General features: G+C 50.4%; 7 protein-coding genes across 7 annotated transcripts; 5 read left to right on the forward strand and 2 right to left on the reverse strand.

Moving 5' to 3' along the window:
* Positions 1 to 79: 79 nt before the first annotated feature.
* COCMIDRAFT_81485 (uncharacterized protein) lies at positions 80 to 3,561 on the forward strand (the record flags this gene model as incomplete). The annotated part of the gene is made up of 6 exons (XM_007684695.1): positions 80 to 178; positions 235 to 337; positions 396 to 513; positions 572 to 936; positions 985 to 1,002; positions 1,064 to 3,561. The coding sequence occupies 6 exons, from the start codon at positions 80 to 82 to the stop codon at positions 3,559 to 3,561; spliced, it is 3,201 nt and encodes a 1,066-aa protein (XP_007682885.1).
* A 42-nt stretch (positions 3,562 to 3,603) lies between these two features.
* On the reverse strand, positions 3,604 to 5,660 carry COCMIDRAFT_81294 (uncharacterized protein; the record flags this gene model as incomplete). The annotated part of the gene is made up of 2 exons (XM_007684696.1): positions 3,604 to 4,901; positions 4,958 to 5,660. The coding sequence occupies 2 exons, from the start codon at positions 5,658 to 5,660 to the stop codon at positions 3,604 to 3,606; spliced, it is 2,001 nt and encodes a 666-aa protein (XP_007682886.1).
* Positions 5,661 to 5,895: 235 nt separating this feature from the next.
* COCMIDRAFT_81391 (uncharacterized protein) lies at positions 5,896 to 6,333 on the forward strand (the record flags this gene model as incomplete). The annotated part of the gene is made up of 2 exons (XM_007684697.1): positions 5,896 to 5,928; positions 5,992 to 6,333. The coding sequence occupies 2 exons, from the start codon at positions 5,896 to 5,898 to the stop codon at positions 6,331 to 6,333; spliced, it is 375 nt and encodes a 124-aa protein (XP_007682887.1).
* A 301-nt stretch (positions 6,334 to 6,634) lies between these two features.
* Positions 6,635 to 8,480, reverse strand: COCMIDRAFT_717 (uncharacterized protein; the record flags this gene model as incomplete). The annotated part of the gene is made up of 2 exons (XM_007684607.1): positions 6,635 to 7,161; positions 7,220 to 8,480. The coding sequence occupies 2 exons, from the start codon at positions 8,478 to 8,480 to the stop codon at positions 6,635 to 6,637; spliced, it is 1,788 nt and encodes a 595-aa protein (XP_007682797.1).
* A 965-nt stretch (positions 8,481 to 9,445) lies between these two features.
* On the forward strand, positions 9,446 to 11,823 carry COCMIDRAFT_32084 (uncharacterized protein; the record flags this gene model as incomplete). Its single annotated transcript, XM_007684659.1, has 2 exons — positions 9,446 to 9,462; positions 9,564 to 11,823. 2 exons carry the CDS (start codon positions 9,446 to 9,448, stop codon positions 11,821 to 11,823), a joined length of 2,277 nt encoding a protein of 758 aa, XP_007682849.1.
* Positions 11,824 to 15,436: 3,613 nt separating this feature from the next.
* Positions 15,437 to 15,607, forward strand: COCMIDRAFT_81685 (uncharacterized protein; the record flags this gene model as incomplete). Its single annotated transcript, XM_007684698.1, has 1 exon — positions 15,437 to 15,607. The coding sequence occupies one exon, from the start codon at positions 15,437 to 15,439 to the stop codon at positions 15,605 to 15,607; it is 171 nt and encodes a 56-aa protein (XP_007682888.1).
* A 595-nt stretch (positions 15,608 to 16,202) lies between these two features.
* COCMIDRAFT_21883 (uncharacterized protein) lies at positions 16,203 to 16,791 on the forward strand (the record flags this gene model as incomplete). The annotated part of the gene is made up of 4 exons (XM_007684631.1): positions 16,203 to 16,314; positions 16,386 to 16,423; positions 16,495 to 16,552; positions 16,610 to 16,791. The coding sequence occupies 4 exons, from the start codon at positions 16,203 to 16,205 to the stop codon at positions 16,789 to 16,791; spliced, it is 390 nt and encodes a 129-aa protein (XP_007682821.1).
* Positions 16,792 to 17,049: the final 258 nt, after the last annotated feature.

The raw sequence follows: 17,049 nt of genomic DNA on the forward strand, positions 1-17,049 counted from the left end.
GAGGCACCACCAGCCCAGCAAAAACGTTACTCTTCTCAGTAACCATCCCTCCACATTACGAGCAACCCCAACCCCAGACATGGTGACAGATGCCGGTGCGCGGCCCAAGAAGGTCTCCGCTAAACGCAAGGGCAATCAGAAGTCTCTGCGCGAAAGAAGAGATATTGACATTATGAATGTGAGGCCGTCACCACCGCCACCTTTTCCCCAGTCACGGGATTGACGTAGCCCTAGACAAATGATAGTAGCATTGTATCTAAGAGAAGCGTTTCCAAACTGTATCTTAGCCACGAACCGGACTTTTACGAGCCATTTGTGCCAAAATTTGTTCGTCGTAGTATGTGGTTCACCCTCTTGGTGGTTTAATCAAGCATACTGATCATATCCAAAAAAAGACCCGCTCATAAACCGCGGCTATTGGCTGCGAATGCACGCCATTGAGCAAGCAGTCCATCGGTTTCTGGAAGAAGAAAATGGCAAGTCAAAAGTCGTTGTAAATCTTGGATGTGGATAGTGAGTAAGACATTCGGCATCAGTTCATCTTATGCCAGACAGCACTGACTCTTAGGAGTGATCCCTTGCCCTTCCAGTTCTGGCACAGATATACCTCTCTCGCACAATCGGCTACCTTTGTAGATGTTGATTATCCGCAATTGATGGAGAAAAAGCGGGATCGCATGCTAAGCAATGACCTCCTTCGAAACGCCCTGTTGAAGACCAAGCTCCGTCAGACTGAGCAGCCTATACTTCTTCGCAGTGACAGTTATATGGCGCTAGGCTGTGATCTCAAAGATCTTGCAACACTCGAAAAAGTTCTTCGAGCCGAGTTTGATATTTCGGCAACTTCAATTTTATTTGTTGCCGAAGTGTCTGTGACTTACATGCCGCTCAAGGACTCTGATGCACTGATACAGTGGGCCAGCACCATCGGAGACGGTATGTCGGCTCGAAGTCCCAATTGAAGGAAATTACTGACCATCATAGCCCGCTTCTGTATACTAGGTAAAACAAGGTCCTGCATATCTGTAAACACCCCGTCCCGCACTGACTCGATGCCGTCTAGAACAGTATCTTCCTCAAGGCCCAGAACACCCCTTCGCTAAAACTATGCTCTCTCACTTTGACAAATTGCAGGCGTCAATCAAAGCGGTTAAGCTACATTCATCACTGGATCAACAAGCAGCTCGGTTCCGCAACGCCGGTTGGCCAACGCTTGTCATGGCTCGTAATCTGTGGGACCTCTGGTCCGATGATTCGTTTACCCCTTCTAGCCTCAGACGTACGATCAATGCCACTGAGCCGTTTGACGAGTGGGAGGAATTCGCGCTATTCGGCGGCCATTATTTCCTGCTTGTCGCCTCCAACGTGGAGACACAGGGGTCAAATGAGCCGATCCACCAGGAGATAGCCACTAAGAGTGTGAATGACACAAACGCGGGGAGTATTACCCTGCATTGTTGGAAGCAGCACACTGATGCTACCTTGACGCCGCGCCGTTTCTCGGCGGCTTTCACACTGGACAACGGTACAGTGGTCCTTCACGGAGGACAGGGAACGCAAACCCGTCTCGCTGATATGGACATGCTGAGACAGGAGGACTCTGACCAGGATCGTGCCATTCAACCTGGTAATCTGCTACCTACTGCACGCATGTGCCATGCAATCACATTGATGCAAGATGGTGAGGCGTTGTTGGTCGGAGGACGTGGGTCACCCACCCAAGCATGCGCAGATTGCTGGCTCTTCAAGCATGGAACTTGGACCAAAGTAGATGATCTCGTCCCAGCTCGTTATCGTCACTCAGCAGTTGCTGTCCAACTAGGATCTGGCGAGGCACAGACGCATGGAGTGCTAGTATTTGGCGGCAAAGCCAGTGACGGCACAGTACTTGACGCCAACGATTACTGTGCTCTGTGGACTGCCAACACCGGCTGGCACAGCATTTCCGTCGACGGAACGCACCCGTCTCCACGTTTTGGTGCCGCAACGTGTACGATAAACTCAGCCAGAAACTGCGGGTTGCTCACAGGAGGCGGCAACGAGAGCGGCGTGGTTGTCGACGACGCCTTATGGGAGTGGTCCATTTCCGCCACACCAACACCACGAGTGAGCTTCAAGGACCGCACCAATGACATGCGCAGTAGCCTGACAAATTCTGCATACGCGCGTATAGGCTCTGCTTTAGTCCCCTGGAACGATGCTCTGTTGATGATTGGAGGTGTCTCGAAGAAGAATATCCACAGTCTATCAGACGACTTTCTGCTCTTGACATGCAAGGACACGATCATCCAAGTGGAGCATCCCAGCGTGCACGTCTTGCCCCACACGTCGTGGCCTTTGCTAGTGGGTGTAGGAGCCGTTTCACCCTCTCGAGGCGAGATTGTGCTTGCAGGAGGAGGAGCGGTATGTTTTTCGATGGGCAGCTACTGGAACCAAGATCCGATTTCCATCCTCCCTGGCGCTACGCAAGGGGCCAAGTCGTGGCGTCGTGTTGGGCCGAGTCAGGCTGGCAGCGGCACAGCAGGCACAAAAGGCACAGGACAAGCGAATGCAGCTGAAACAAGACGTGATGGTCGTCGAGAGAAGGCAAGCGGGAAAAAGAGGCCTGTAATGGCGGCACGTACGGCCGAGATCCAAAGGACCCAGGTCAGTTCGTCAGATGACTTTGCGAGACTCGTTGCCTCCTCGAAACCCGCCATCATCACCGGCCTTGACATTGGCCCGTGCACAGATCTTTGGACTCTGGACTACCTGAAAGAGAAAATTGGTCCAGAAAGGGAAATCGTAGTTCATGAGTGCTCATCCGATCGGATGACTTTCAAGGACAAGAATTTCTCCTACGTGAAGAAATCCACCGCCGACTTCCTCAACTGCATCGCAAAAGGCTCCCATGAATATTTGCGTGCTGTATCATCGAGCCAACCAAACAAGCTACCTACAAAACTCGAAGAAGATTTCCCTAGCATTGCTGATGATTTCAGAATCCCAGATGTATGTGACGTAGTTAAGGAAAACTATCACAGCTCTCCGCTCCGCATCTCAGGCCCAGTGTCTCTATGGCTACACTACGACGTCCTATCCAACATCCTATGCCAAGTCCACGGCAAGAAGACACTGTTTCTCTACCCACCCTCTGATGTTTCCCTCTTGGACTTCCCACCGGGAGGTTCCTCATCAAACACCGATGTCCTGACATCCAAGAACCATAAGCTACGTCGTACACACCCGCACGTAGCGTCTCTCGCGCCCGGAGATATCCTCTTCATTCCTCCTATGTGGAGTCACACGGCGACGCCAGAGGATGGTGTTAGTGTCGCGGTGAATGTGTTTTGGAGAGGCCTGGATAAGGGGTATGCGGCGGGCAAGGATGTCTATGGGAACAGGGATTTACAAGCCTACGAGAACGGGAGGAGGGATGTAGAAAAGATTTTGAGAGCATTCAAGGATATACCAGGGGATGTGGCGAGGTTCTATCTTGAGAGGTTGGCAGGGGAGATTTTGGAGAAGGCACAGAAAATCGGCGGGGAGAAGGATGTGAAGCATGATGAAGAGAAAGTGTAGGTCAATTGAAAGAAGCTACGATATGTTGAATGTAGAAAATATCTAAATTTCTCCCCATACTTCCTTCCAACGTCCCTCATCCAACTCAATCGGCCCATCAAACCTCCCAAACCTTGGCGGTCCCGTCCCGGGCTCAGGAAGACAAACCCACTCCCTCACACACCCAGGCACCTCCATCTTACTATGACTTACACAAAGCAACGCCTGATGCTCCTGTAGCCCCTTCACCGCTCCATCCCCTCTCCCCGTCTCTACAACTCTACCCCCCTCATCCATCTCCCTGCCCTCCCCCCAACTAAGAAAAGCCAAACACTTATCCCTCACCGATTCATCCATGCCACTAAATGCCTCATCCAAAATCACAATATCAGGATTCCGAATCGTAGCCCGCAGAAACAAGATGACGCGTTGAGCGGAAAACGAAATCTCGCCAAACAACGTCTGCTTCGCCCATTCAAGCCCCCCATTGCTCTCCTTCTGGCTTTGGAAACTCGGTCGGATCTCCCGCTCAAACCACTTCAAAGCTGCCTCTACTTTCCCTTCCGCCCCGTCATCGAATCTTGGCCGTGAAATAGGCGTTTCGCTCCACGCGCTTTCCAGCGCCTCTCTCACACTCAGTCGCTTGGGAAACAGCGCGTGCACTTCTGGACTCGCATGTCCCATCCGTGCTTGGATCTCGAAGATCGAGATGCCTGGAACGCCTGGGGAGGGGAGCCGCGAGCGCTGGAAAAGTTTGATGGGGGCAGAGTAGGTTTGGGGGTGGTCGGATGTTACGAGGCTGAGTAAAGTGGTTTTGCCGGAGCCGTTGGCGCCGAAGATGCCCCAGCGGGATCCGCGGTTGACGGTCCAGTGGAGGCCGGGAGTGCTGGAGGAAGAAGAAGAGGAGGAGGGTTGTTGCCAGTCTCCTAGGACGGAGTTTGCGCCGTAGGAGATGCGGACGCCGTTCATTTCGACGAGGGGTTCACCGGGGGATGGGGTGGATTTGTCGGTTTTTTCGTAGCCGTCACGACTTAGGACTGGTAGTGTATCTCTTGCGATCTTTGGGTCTTTTTCAGATAAAAGGCGGCCTACTTCCTGGACTTCCTTTGCACTCGAGCCTTTTGCCCTGGCAGTGCCACCTTCCTGGAGAGATTTATACTCGTCTTTCAGAAATCCCAAGACTTCTTCTTTAGTGCCTAACCGTCCTACTACTCCATCTTCCCCAGCATACACAAGATGCGTAACCCACTCAGGAATCTCATCCTGAGGCCTCAAACTAAGCACAATACGCGGAGCATTCGCTTCAGCCAAGCGATGCAGAACTCCAGAAATATGCTTCGTCACAATCGGATCCAAACCAACTTCACCCTGTCATTAGCGAATCATCTTACAAATTCCACTACGCAGCTAGACTTACTAAAGGGCGCATCCAAACACAGCATCTCAGGTCCACTCAACAACGCCTTTGCAATCCTCGCTCTCCTCGACTGCCCATTACTCAGCATACTAACCGGCTTCTCAATGAACCTTTCCAGCTCCAAATCCCGCATCACCCTTTCCATATCCTCCGCTCGGATGCTCTTAGCCTTCAGCTCTTCTTCCCCAGGATTCATCGTCACAATTCCCGTGAGGTAGCGCTGGACTGTGAAATCCGTTTCTTCCTTTAGCGACTCGTACCGCGCAGATAGGTACGCGCCGCCGAAAGCTTTGCGCTCGACGTCGAAACCGACATATTCGATTGCGCGCTCGTGGAAGCGGAGATGCGGTTTACCTTCTGCAATAGTGGGGCTGAGGAGGTAAGGGAATGAGCGTGCTGTAGGCGGGAAACATAGATATTGGCCTCGCAGGATTTGTAAAAATGCTGTTCGGATATCTGATGATGGGCTTAGGATGGCCCAATGCTGGTTTGGCATTGAGGAGGAAGGTAGGGAGATGGATAGATCGGGAAAGAGAGCCGGATTTGCATTCGAATTTCCATGGTTGAGTTTCGAAGAAGGATGGTGACGGTAAAAGGTGCCGTTGTTAATTTTCACAATGGGCGGGTCCGAGTATAATCTCCGTGAGGTATGAAATCTCGCACGTCTTGTTGCCGCCAGGAATAATGCTGGCGTCCTTTGCATGTCGAAATCAGTGTTGGTGATGGTGGCCTCATCATGATCCGATGTTTTGGCGTTGAGCGATGTTCGGTGTGCGGTGGTAGCGGAGAAGCGTCCGATTCCGCGACTGAGGTTGGGATGACGTTCGCGACAATCTTATGCCGAGGTACGCGGTAAGTAAGTCGCGGTCACGTTCCGCTGTAGAAGCCGTTCACTGCTGTCGTCTTGCTGGGTGTTGCATTTATACAAATCTGCAACGATGCTTCCGAGCTTGCAGCCGTCTAGACCAAAGGTGAGCCGCCCTTCTTCAAGTGAGCATGGGTTATTCTTCCTTCTAGCTACTCACACGACATAGCCTCCACAGCAGTCCCCACAGCCAACGTACGCGCAACAACAACAACGTGTCGCCCATTCCTCACAGCAAAACATATCGCAGCCCTCAAGCCTCCCTCTAAACCCTCCAAAGCCGCGTTCCCAAGTCGAAGCCATGCCGCCTTTTGGCCCTCCGCAAACACCCGCATCATTCTTCACGCCCGTATACGACAGCGCAGTACGGCATCCGGTCTTCTTCACTCAGAACTTGAAGAAACCCCCGTTTCCTCTACCACAAGTTGCGAGTCAAGGCTGTAACCCGGTGGCAAGCGGGTACATCATGGAGCAGAGGAGAGTAGAGACACCGGGTAGGACAAAGTTGTAATGGTAGATACAACCAAACTGCATGCATTTGGATGGCGTTGTGGAGTATTGAGCGACTTATTAGGATTCTTTTTAAAGAAGAGTAATGTTTTACACGTATAGAAAGCCGGTAAAATCCACCTCCACGATATCATCCTTGGCTTGTAAACTTCCAAGGGCACTATTAAAGCTTCGTGTGTTCGAATAGAAAGATCTGCTTTATGGGGTGATGGGTATCTCTAGCAATCCGACTTGACCACAGCATTCACCAAACGTTGCCACGTTGTACTTTGAACGTCCCGTCCCGATTCCATGCTTAGTCTCTACAAGCTTTGCCTGCCTACAAGATTACTGGGTAGCAGTGCGGTAGTGATGACACAGCCCAATGTCACACCTCCAGCCAGGTATAGAACACTATTAATATCTCTCCCTGCTCCCCCACCAGCATACAAGTGCTGTGCAATCAACGGACTAACAATACCGAAAAGTCTGCCCCAGAAGCTTGCGAGTCCACATGCAGTGCCTCGGATGGGCGCTGGGAAAGCTTCCGGCGTCCATCCGTACAACACCGAGTTGAACATAGACTGGAAAAAATATTCCATGATGTTGAAGCCTATGTTGGACGCCGCGGAGTTGACGCTGCTGAAGAGAAAGATGGAGATGCCCATGAGGGCTGAGGAGACTACCATAGTCCACTTGCGGCCTACTCGTGATGCATGGTAAGACAGAGTTCCAAGCACTACTCCAAAGACTCCAGGAAGGTAGATGAAGATGTATGATCGGTACGTATAACGAAGGGATAGGTCCAGAGCGCCATTCTTCACGGCCAGGATTTGCGGGAGGTAGGTTCCTGAAGTGAAGTTAGCGACGTAAGTTCGAGTGCAGATGGCTGCGTTGCAGTTACGTACCGGCGACAGTAAAACCCCAGTAATCGCAGATATATGTCAGCCAAACAAGCAAGGTCAATCTTGTCATCTGGGCGCTTGAGAAGAGGATCTTGAAGCGATCGCCTTCCAACTTGAGCTTTTCAGTCCACGTAGATTTGAGTTGCTTAACGCCACCTCCAAGTATAGGTGCAGTGCCTCTATTGGATTCAAACGCATGCTCCAGGAGCTCAAGATCTCCCAGAGTTAGAGTGCATTTAGTCTTGTTGTACTCAGCTATCTTGTGTAGCACACTGACGGCCTCGGCGTCTTTGCCTCGATAGATGAGGAACTTGGGCGACTCTTGGAAGTCGAAGAGGACCGAGCGCAGAACAAATACCAAGATTGTGACCCCACCTAGCGTGAACAGTAGGTATCGCCACCCCATGTTATCCTCTTTCAAGCAACATGCTTCTCCTAGGCCGACGGCGGTACAAGCAGGGAGTGCACGGTCTCCTTCCGAGAAGTTTGGACTGCAGGACCAGTTTGGAATGTAGCCGTAGGCTAGGACTGAGCATATGACGACACCGATCGGCTGGAAGATGGAGAGAAGAGGAAGAAGGTAACGCTTGTTCTGTGGGGTGGCTTCTAGTGTAATGGTCGTATCGATGGGAATGTTGCCTCCGATGCCGAATCCAGTAAGAGCCGTAAGGACCAAGATGGTATTGTAGGTGCTAGGAGTGCCGATGCAAGTCCCGAAAACACAAGCAACGAAGACGGTCAGGTTAAAAGAAGATTTTCGCCCAATCACATCTACTAGAACACCCCAGACGAAGGCGCCAGATGTAAGTCCGACCGAGAAGGCGGTTGAGAGTTTGCCGGTCTCGTCAGGCCCGAACCCAAACTCCTGCTGCATTGGAGACATGACAAGTCCAAACGCTTGTGCCCACATTAGGTCAATCATGTAGCCAAAGCCACACAAGGCCCATATTGACCACTGGTAACGACCCATACCCATGAGATCAATCTCATTATTGATCAGTTCACACTTCTTCTCGTAGAGTGAGATGCCAGTGTCTCCCAGCTCTTCAGCCGAAGAACTCGGACTTTCTAGATCGCTGAGTCTACTGAGAACATCTATCTTTTCTTTATCTGCGTCTGAGAGACCTCTTCCTATCTGTGGAGTTTCAGGAGAATCTGTGCTATCGAGTGTGGAGTAGGAGGAGAAAGAGGAAGAGGAAGCAAGGGCAATACGAGGATTCAAAAGAGCCTCGTTTTCACTGGCTTCATGGCTTCTTTGCGACATGGTCGGGTATCAGTTCAAGCACTTCAAAGATGGCAGTCTGGAGGAGTGTCATATTTTTGGCGGCTGTCCTCTTGTATGTGTATTGTGGGCTTACAAAGGGCGGTACCAGGCTCCGCTGTGCCGCCAGAGGACTAGGGTGAGGGTGGAAGTAGCTAAGCGATGCAGATAAGCAGCACTGATTGCGCGAGCAACATAGTTTGAGTGTCTAATTGTCAAGGAGTTACACCCATGGCGTTTGTGCAGACGTTGGGTACGAGACGCTAACGGGTACCGGTGCGCATTCGGTAGATCAAAGGGCCCAACGGTTCTGCCTGCTGCCAATAGACGTGAGACATGGCAGGTTTCATTCCGAGGACGCTGACAAGAGATCGGATCGAAGATGTGCAATATCGATGGAGCACCTTATGAAAGATGATCGAAATGGGAGTTGTTGGAGAGGGTTTCAGAGCGTGATTACGGTGGATCGCCAGGAACATAGCCGGCGATTTCAGCTGAAAAGGCAAAGCAGCAGATTGCGCAATCGTCTCGGTGCTACAAGATGTTGCGCCGCTACTTCTCTATCTTCATCTCTCGCTGCGTCCGATTGTAGTCAAAGACGCAATACGTCATTGTGCGTCTCGAGTAGTCAATTGCCGTGGCCAAGAACTGGTATGGGCGTTTAAGAAAGCGCATGACACTTCAAGATCGCGATGGTTTAGGCGGCTATGTCGTTTTAGGACGCACACATCAATACACAGTGCTACAGGCTTTGCAGATTGAGTGGGGGGCATGCAGGATTCCGTTAAGGGGGCGCAGTCCGAGGACACATCGTGATCATGATGGAAATCTGAAATCTGATCGGTGAAGGATAGCAAAGTCAGACGGGGCGGACGAGAATTGGGAGAAATGGGTGTCTGGTGTGTGGCACGTGAAGATGTAGTCCGTCTCCAGCCCAAAGGGTCTAGCTCCACTTTACGTTCGCCAAGATGGTAGGTCGGGGCCCGTGCGTCGCGATACTGGAACTTTTTTTTCTGGGACATTGGAATGAAAAGTACAAGCCAAGACAACTTCGAATTCACATTCTTTCACAATGGCTCCCCGTAGAAAACGCCAGCGCCTTTCACTAGATGGCGCAGAGGCTGTCACCGCGACCGCTGACGCCGACCAACCCTCCAGCAATGCCGCAGCTGCAGCGACGGCAAAGGAAGTCGCGCGTAGACAACTCTTCGTTCGCAGCCTCGCACCCGAAGTCACCAGCGAAGACCTGACCGAGTACTTTTCCGAGTCCTACCCGATCAAGAATGCGCTTGTTGTTTTGGACAAAGAGACGCGCGAGTCCAAGGGCTATGGCTTCGTCACATTCGCCGATGTCGAAGATGCGCAAAGAGCAAAGGAGGAATTGAACAACACACAGATCAAGGGCAAGAAGATTAAGGTCGATTTCGCCGAGGCCAGACAGCGTGAGGGCGAGGAGAAGCGACCCACGGCCGCCGACAGGATCAGGGCAGAGCGCGAACAACAGGTCAAGGAAGCGCAAGTGCCCAAAATCATCGTACGAAACCTTCCTTGGACCATCAAGACACCGGAGGATTTGGAGAAGCTCTTTAGAAGCTACGGCAAGGTCAACTTTGCAAATCTACCAAAGAAGCCCAATGGCGAATTGAGGGGATTTGGCTTCGTGTCTCTGCGAGGAAAGAAGAATGCAGAGAAGGCAATGCAGGAGCTGAATGGCAAAGAGATCAGCGGCAGGCCCATCGCTGTTGATTGGGCTGTCGATCGTGATACTTGGCTGAATCTGCAAAAAACCGGACAAGAAGGCGACCCTAAAGCAGATGAAGACGAAGACATGGATCACGCTGAAAGCTCAGTAGTTAGTTCTGATGAGGATGATGACGAGGATGGCTCGGAAATGGACAGCGAAGACGACGAAGACGAGGACGAGTCGGACAACAGCGACATGGACGACGAATACATTTCCGAGGACGACGAGGAAGGTGGCGTCGAGTTGCATCAACAAGACAATCGACCAAAGCGCGAGGACTATACAGTCTTTGTACGCAACGTACCATTCACTGTAGATGATGAGCGTCTGAAGGAACACTTTCAGCAGTTTGGAGGCATACGGTATGCGCGTGTTGTCGTAGACCGCGACACCGAACGGCCTAAGGGCACTGCATTTGTTGCATTCTTCACCGAGGAAGATATGGTCAACTGCTTGAAGGGTGTCCCGCGTGTCAAGTTGCAAAAGAAGGATCTGAACAAGTCGGACGGCTCCACCATCACCGTCACACATTCAGTACTAGAAGACGAGGATGCCGACCCTACCGGCAGATACACCATCGACGGTCGCATTCTACAAATCTCCCGTGCGGTAGACAAGAACGAAGCTAGTCGTCTCACAGCTGAGGGTGCAGCTTCGCGCTTCAATCGCGACAAGGACAAGCGCCGTCTCTATCTCCTCTCAGAAGGAACCATCAGTTCCAACTCGCCGCTGTATCAAAAGCTCTCGCCTTCTGAGATCAAGATGCGCGAGGAGAGTGCGACGATGCGCCGCAAGCAGATCCAAGAAAACCCTTCGCTTCATCTCTCACTTACCCGTCTCTCGGTTCGCAATATCCCCCGTAGCATCACTTCAAAGGACCTTAAGCAGCTCGCCCGTAGTGCTGTCGTCGGATTCGCTGCTGATGTCAAGGCTGGTAAACGACAAAAACTCAGCAAGGAGGAAGTCATTCGTGGCGGTCAGGAGATGTTGGTAGCGGAGAAGATGCGTAAGAAGAAGGGCAAAGGTATTGTCAAGCAAGCCAAGGTCGTCTTCGAGACACCTGCAGGTAGCAAAGTTCCGGAGGAAACTGGCGCGGGAAGGAGTAGAGGATATGGTTTCATCGAGTACTACACTCACCGTAATGCCTTGATGAGCCTTCGATGGCTCAACGGACACGCTGTGGACTACAAGATCAAGGCAGACCCTACACCAAAAAGCAAGAAGCAGGCACAGGAAGCACTAGAAGACAAGCGCAAGCGTCTCATCGTAGAGTTCGCTATCGAGAACGCGAATGTCGTGAACAGACGTACAGACCGCGAGGAAAAGTCCCGAGAGCCCCGAAAGCCGAAGACAGGCGGCGAGCCTGATGAGGACGAAGCCCAGCCAGACAAATCAAAGGGCAAGAAGCGAAAGCGAGACTCAAGCGCCGGAGACAAAAAGAGTAAGGGCAAGGCCACCGACAGATCGAAACAGGGTACGGGTGCGGAAGCGGGCCCTGCATCCGCTAAGAACAAGGGCAGTGATGAGAAACTCGCGCTGAGAACCAGGATCATCGCAAAGAAGAGGCAAGCCCGCAAGGCCAAGAGGTCAGGAAAAGCGTGATTGCACCCAAAAATAAAGGCATGATAGCATTAGCGGCGGCGTTTTACGTTTAATGGAGAAAAAAGTCATTGCTATCTCGCATCTCGATATCTGTTGTATACATTACAGTCCTATCCTGCTTCCACAACCATTTCAAAGTGATCAAACAAAGCATACAAATAGAGTGTTAGTTCCAACATACTATGCAATCCCCACTTTGAGCCACCCATACTATGGTCCCCCCCACGGTCCAAGCCCCCCTCATGCATGTAATGCATGATCCCAGCCGCTGCACTTCGCGGCATCTTGTCCCATACTTTACGTCTCGGTACCAGTGCACCAATATCGAACTTCTCCCTTGACTTGCCGATGCCGTGGCTCGGTCCGTATCCGTATACGTATGTCTGCGTGAAGGGGGGGGGGGGTGAGGGCATGGGGACGTCATGTCTTTGGAGAGGGAGGGTGCACCGGTGAAAGAGCACATGGGTCTCATAGTTTCTGTAGGTTGCATGTGGGGATGAAGGGGGTAGAGTGGGGGTGTTGTTTGCCTTGATCCATGTCTCGAGTTTGTTCTTCGGGCTACGTAGTGTTTGAAATGCGAAGTCATTCAGCACACATCACTCTTTTTTCTTGACTGTCACTACTCCAACATTCCAAATCACTAATTGATGAAGAAAGAAAACCCCCTATGTCTTGACCGCGTGACTATTCTTCTCGTTCTAGATCCATTACTTGAGAAGAATCTAAACCAAAGTTCCCCCTTCTCGCCACGCTTCCAGTACTGAAAAAATGATTCAGCATTCCTTCCGCTATCCGCAGCACCTACCCGGACGCTACACATGCTCCCGTATTCCCCGAGTCGCAAGCGCCTCCCCGAAGCAAACGCCACGCATGCTGGCCGCACGCTTCCAGGCGGTTCCTCCCGGGCTTTTGGTGATACACGTGCAGAAGAAGAGGAAGAAAAAGCTTGGTAACTGCTAAACCGGTGTAACTTGCTTGATTTGGCATGTACCAGGTTGGTGAGGTAATTGGGCTGGGGACAATACAGAATTCGAGTACTGTGTTGACCTGGAACTCGGGAGGGGGTTTGGGATCGATCGGGGTTGCTGGTACCGGGCTTGAAGGAAAGGGGCTGATGTGTTGGATAGTCCAGAGTATGATTATTTCTGGAGTTGGTCGCGGATTAAATGACCAAGACACAGATTATAGGCTATCTATTCTCTCGACGAGTATTGTTCTGTCAAAGTAGCTCCACAAAATCGATACATACCAACATTCAAAAGCATAATTGCAGGTTGCAAGCACATTTCAGAAAGTAGGCAATTCCATCTGAGCCCTCTTTCCTTTGCAGGAACTCCGCTATGGAGTTATGCCACATGCGTACCACAATTCTCCCTCCATCTGAGCCCTCGACCGCTTCCGCTCGACCAAACCCAAGTCCCCTTCCCTAGACCACCACAAAGCCACCCGTCCTCTCTATTCCCTGAACCGGCATGCCTCCACCCAAAACTGCTCTTGTTCTACCGCATATGCGTCACACAGACGCATGCTGGTTACGGTACCCGCCGCCGTTCTGCTGTGTAAGTAAAATTGCTTGGGCGGCACGACGATGTCGCTGTTGCATGGGGAACGGAGGGTGTCACTGTCCAAACTGGGGCTCATATGGCAAGGAAAACGGTGTGGGAGGCGGAGTTTCAACCGGCTCCCCGAAAGTATCGTGGGGGCTTTGGTGATTTAGTAGGGTGGTTGGAATGATGGGGGGCGATGAGAAGAGCTTTTACAATATTTAGGAAGGGAGTCGGAGATGGTGTAAGGCTCAATGTGCCGTGACAAAGTTTCGTGGAAAGGGGAACTTGTTTACTGAAATTCCTCGAGGATTATTCTGAAGCAAGCATTGGCATGTGTGTGGTTTGTAGTTCCACGTTATGTACGGCATGCATGTGTGGGGTGGGTTTAGCGCATGAGCTTGGGATTGATAGAGCGTACCCGGGTAAGAATCGATACATCAAGCATGCATACTTGAGCGTGAGTGATGCTTTGCAGATACCGAGTTCGTGTGACGATTGCGTGGCCGAGTGCTACGTCTTTGAGGATCTGGGGCGTGCTACATGGGATAGAGCGGGGTTGATAACTTGGAACGTGGTTACGTCTGAGGGGATGCAGATGGATTGTTGGAATTTTGCATGTGGAGATGCATTGAAGCGCTTTATTTATCTTATATTAGTTCCAGTACCCGGATTTTGGACTTTGCGATCTCAATTAGCTACCATGTACCCGATCAAGATGTGATAGTATTCCAAGGCAAACTTATACTTCGGGGTAATTGGTTTATCTGCATGAACTGAGGAGACATTGCGATATGCATTCAATGGCCTTTTTAATTGACTTCTCGCTAAAATTTGGTAGGAGCTAATGCAGAAAGATCTATTGCATGTTTGTGGTGTGCGTAAAGAGCTGCGATGCATCAGGGATCCCCACAGCGTGTTGCGTAGGACCAACGCACTGAGCACTCTTAGCTTGTCACTGCACGCCCTCAGAACATGTTTAGTGAAGCCTAAAATCAAAGGAATAGTAATTTTCCTAGTAGACAAAGTTTGTAACAAATTTCATTTTACCTGAGCTCAAATGTGTGTAACACTGTCAGCTACAGGGATAAGGGAGTGGCTGCAGTTCATATACTCGCGTTATTTGTGAGATAGAAAAACCAGGTAGTGGCTTTTGAGAACCTTCTAGAAGAATGTAGGATTATTGCTTGGTGTGGATCAAAATATGAAGGTTCGCAGTGCTGCAACCAAGATTTGCCCCTTGGACACGCCACAAGATAACTAATCCAGCAGCTGCCATACTGCCAAGCAAAACTTTCTCCACATTTACTTCGCATATGTCGGTAGAATGTGCCAAGCTCTGTGGTTGTGGAACGATTTCTTGTCGCCTGGTCGCCGTTTTCGTTCGTCATGGGCCACGAGCTATCTTTGTGCAATCATGCATCTAGAAGGGCCGTGCTCTTTAGATGATGTACAGCTAGAGAACACAACGGCTCACACCCAACTACAGCTTCAAGAATTTTTATGCTTATCTCAATGTCAAGGCTAATAGTATCTTGAGGGGCTTAAGAGGTGTACAAATTGACAATATTCAACAGTGAGCCAGTGTGTCCGCGGTGTGAATACTAAGGATTTAATGGAGTCAGAAAGATAAAAGACAAGCGATCTGCTACCTTCACGATATCTGTTAGTGATGAAACTAGGGAGTTTGCAACCTGGCCCCACTGCTGCAGTTCCCTGCTGCTCAATGTAGGTTCCATTTCTTGGTTCACACAGCCAAAGAAGGGGAATTTCGAACACTGCACCCGGTGAGTACATTGAATACATACCAGTGTATATAAAGAGTTGCAGATCGCGCCAAAAGTAGGATACTCACGCTTCCCCACATTCTCCGCATCTTGCTTAGACTGGGTACTCCAACTTCCTTTCAAAGATACAACAAGACCACGTGCTTTCATCATCTTCGTAATTACTATACCACAGAAGTGTCTCCCACGTAGGTAGCTTCAGCTCCTCACCTTGTACCAACTAACCAGAGGTATAGCTCTCATCCCTTTTTCCAAGCTCCGATTGTCAATCAACACAACACGATGTGCTCCTATAACAAAATCAACTTTCGCTGCGGGCATTTCGAGTACCGAATTGCGGTGTATTGCCATTTTGCACGGAATGACCCCAATCACCAGTGCTTTGGCGCATGGACAGTCAAACGTGCTTGGGATGAGCCTCGAGAAGTTTGCAGAAAATGCGCAAGGCGGTAAGGTTATTTCCTAGTACCATGTTGCGCTCAGTCAACGTATGGGATTGGCGGCAGAAAGTGAAACCTTACTGTACAACAATTAGGTATTGTGTGGGATGGTTCATCGGAATTCTGTAACAGGCTTGAATGTTTCTTCGTCCGGTTGGATGGTATGATTGTTCTGTACTAGCGACATAGTCTGGGCGTATAGCCATGGCGTTTGCTGAATGACTGGGTTGGCATTTTGGGGGCTAGAATTTACTGTGTACGATTTATTTTGTACGTATATACAATTCAATATCAGGTAACCACACTACTGTCGCTTTGTCTGGGGAAAAACAATGGATTTGAATCATGAATGATAAAGGAACTCTACCACGCCGAAAAGCTGATAAGACATTTCTTAGGCATCAGTCTGAAAACCAGTCTTGCAACTGCAACCACAAATAGAAAGCCGAGCAGAAAATGGTGCAATGAAGTCCGCAACAGCACTAGCCTAGAACGGTTTGGCGTGCACCCCACCACCTCAGACGCCTCGGCCAGCATGTCGACTTGAAGATCCCCGGGTCACTTCTTCGCTATTCCCACACCTACACTGAACATTTAAATACACCATCATGTCCGACGCCGCCGAACCCAAGAAGGAGAAGTTCGCTCCAAAGGAGACTGTTACGCTGAACCCACCCAAAGATGACATCATCGAGCGGGATTATCTGGCAAAGTGCGATGGTAGGCTTCTCTCCAAGTGACTTCCGTCGGGAATCTTTCTGGAAGACCGGAATAACTAACGGTTAGCCTAGGTACAAATGAAGGTTATCCAACACTAGTTGCTATCAAGGTACATTATTGAAAACCCCCCCATCGACATGCCATCCCGAAACACGTGCAGCGGAGCTAACGGTGATCTAGGGCGATGTCTTTGATGTGAGCGGCAAGGAGACATATGCGCCTGGAAAGGGCTACCATGGTTCGTGAACCCAGAAATAATCTTTCATTACCATGTATAACTAATAAATGATCCCAGTGTTTGCGGGTAAGGAGCCTAACCGCGCTCTTGGCCTGTCTTCTCTCAAGCCGGAGGACTGCATATCGGATTACTCCGGATTGTCTGAGAAAGAGCTGGGAGTTTTGAATGACTGGCACACGTTTTTCAGCAAGCGGTACAATATTGTAGGACGACTACAGGCAGAAAGCTCGAATCTGTAGATGAGGTTCGTTTTGTCAGAGTTGATTCGCGCATGTCATGTTGTAGAGAAGGTCATCTACGTACACTCTGGATAGCTTCGAATTACACAGACTCGTTCAAAGCATCTTTAGCTTCCAAGCTAAGGCTCTCAACATGCATATTTGTATCTCATTATATACTTCAGCAGCGACTATTCTTTCTTTGTTCTCAACATGGTGACCGCTATATGACCTGATATCCGATATTACATCACCCAGACCTTTGCAAAACTCCCATAT

Source organism: Bipolaris oryzae (assembly GCF_000523455.1).
Source record: "Bipolaris oryzae ATCC 44560 unplaced genomic scaffold scaffold_4, whole genome shotgun sequence".
In the NCBI taxonomy this organism is placed as follows: domain Eukaryota; kingdom Fungi; phylum Ascomycota; class Dothideomycetes; order Pleosporales; family Pleosporaceae; genus Bipolaris; species Bipolaris oryzae.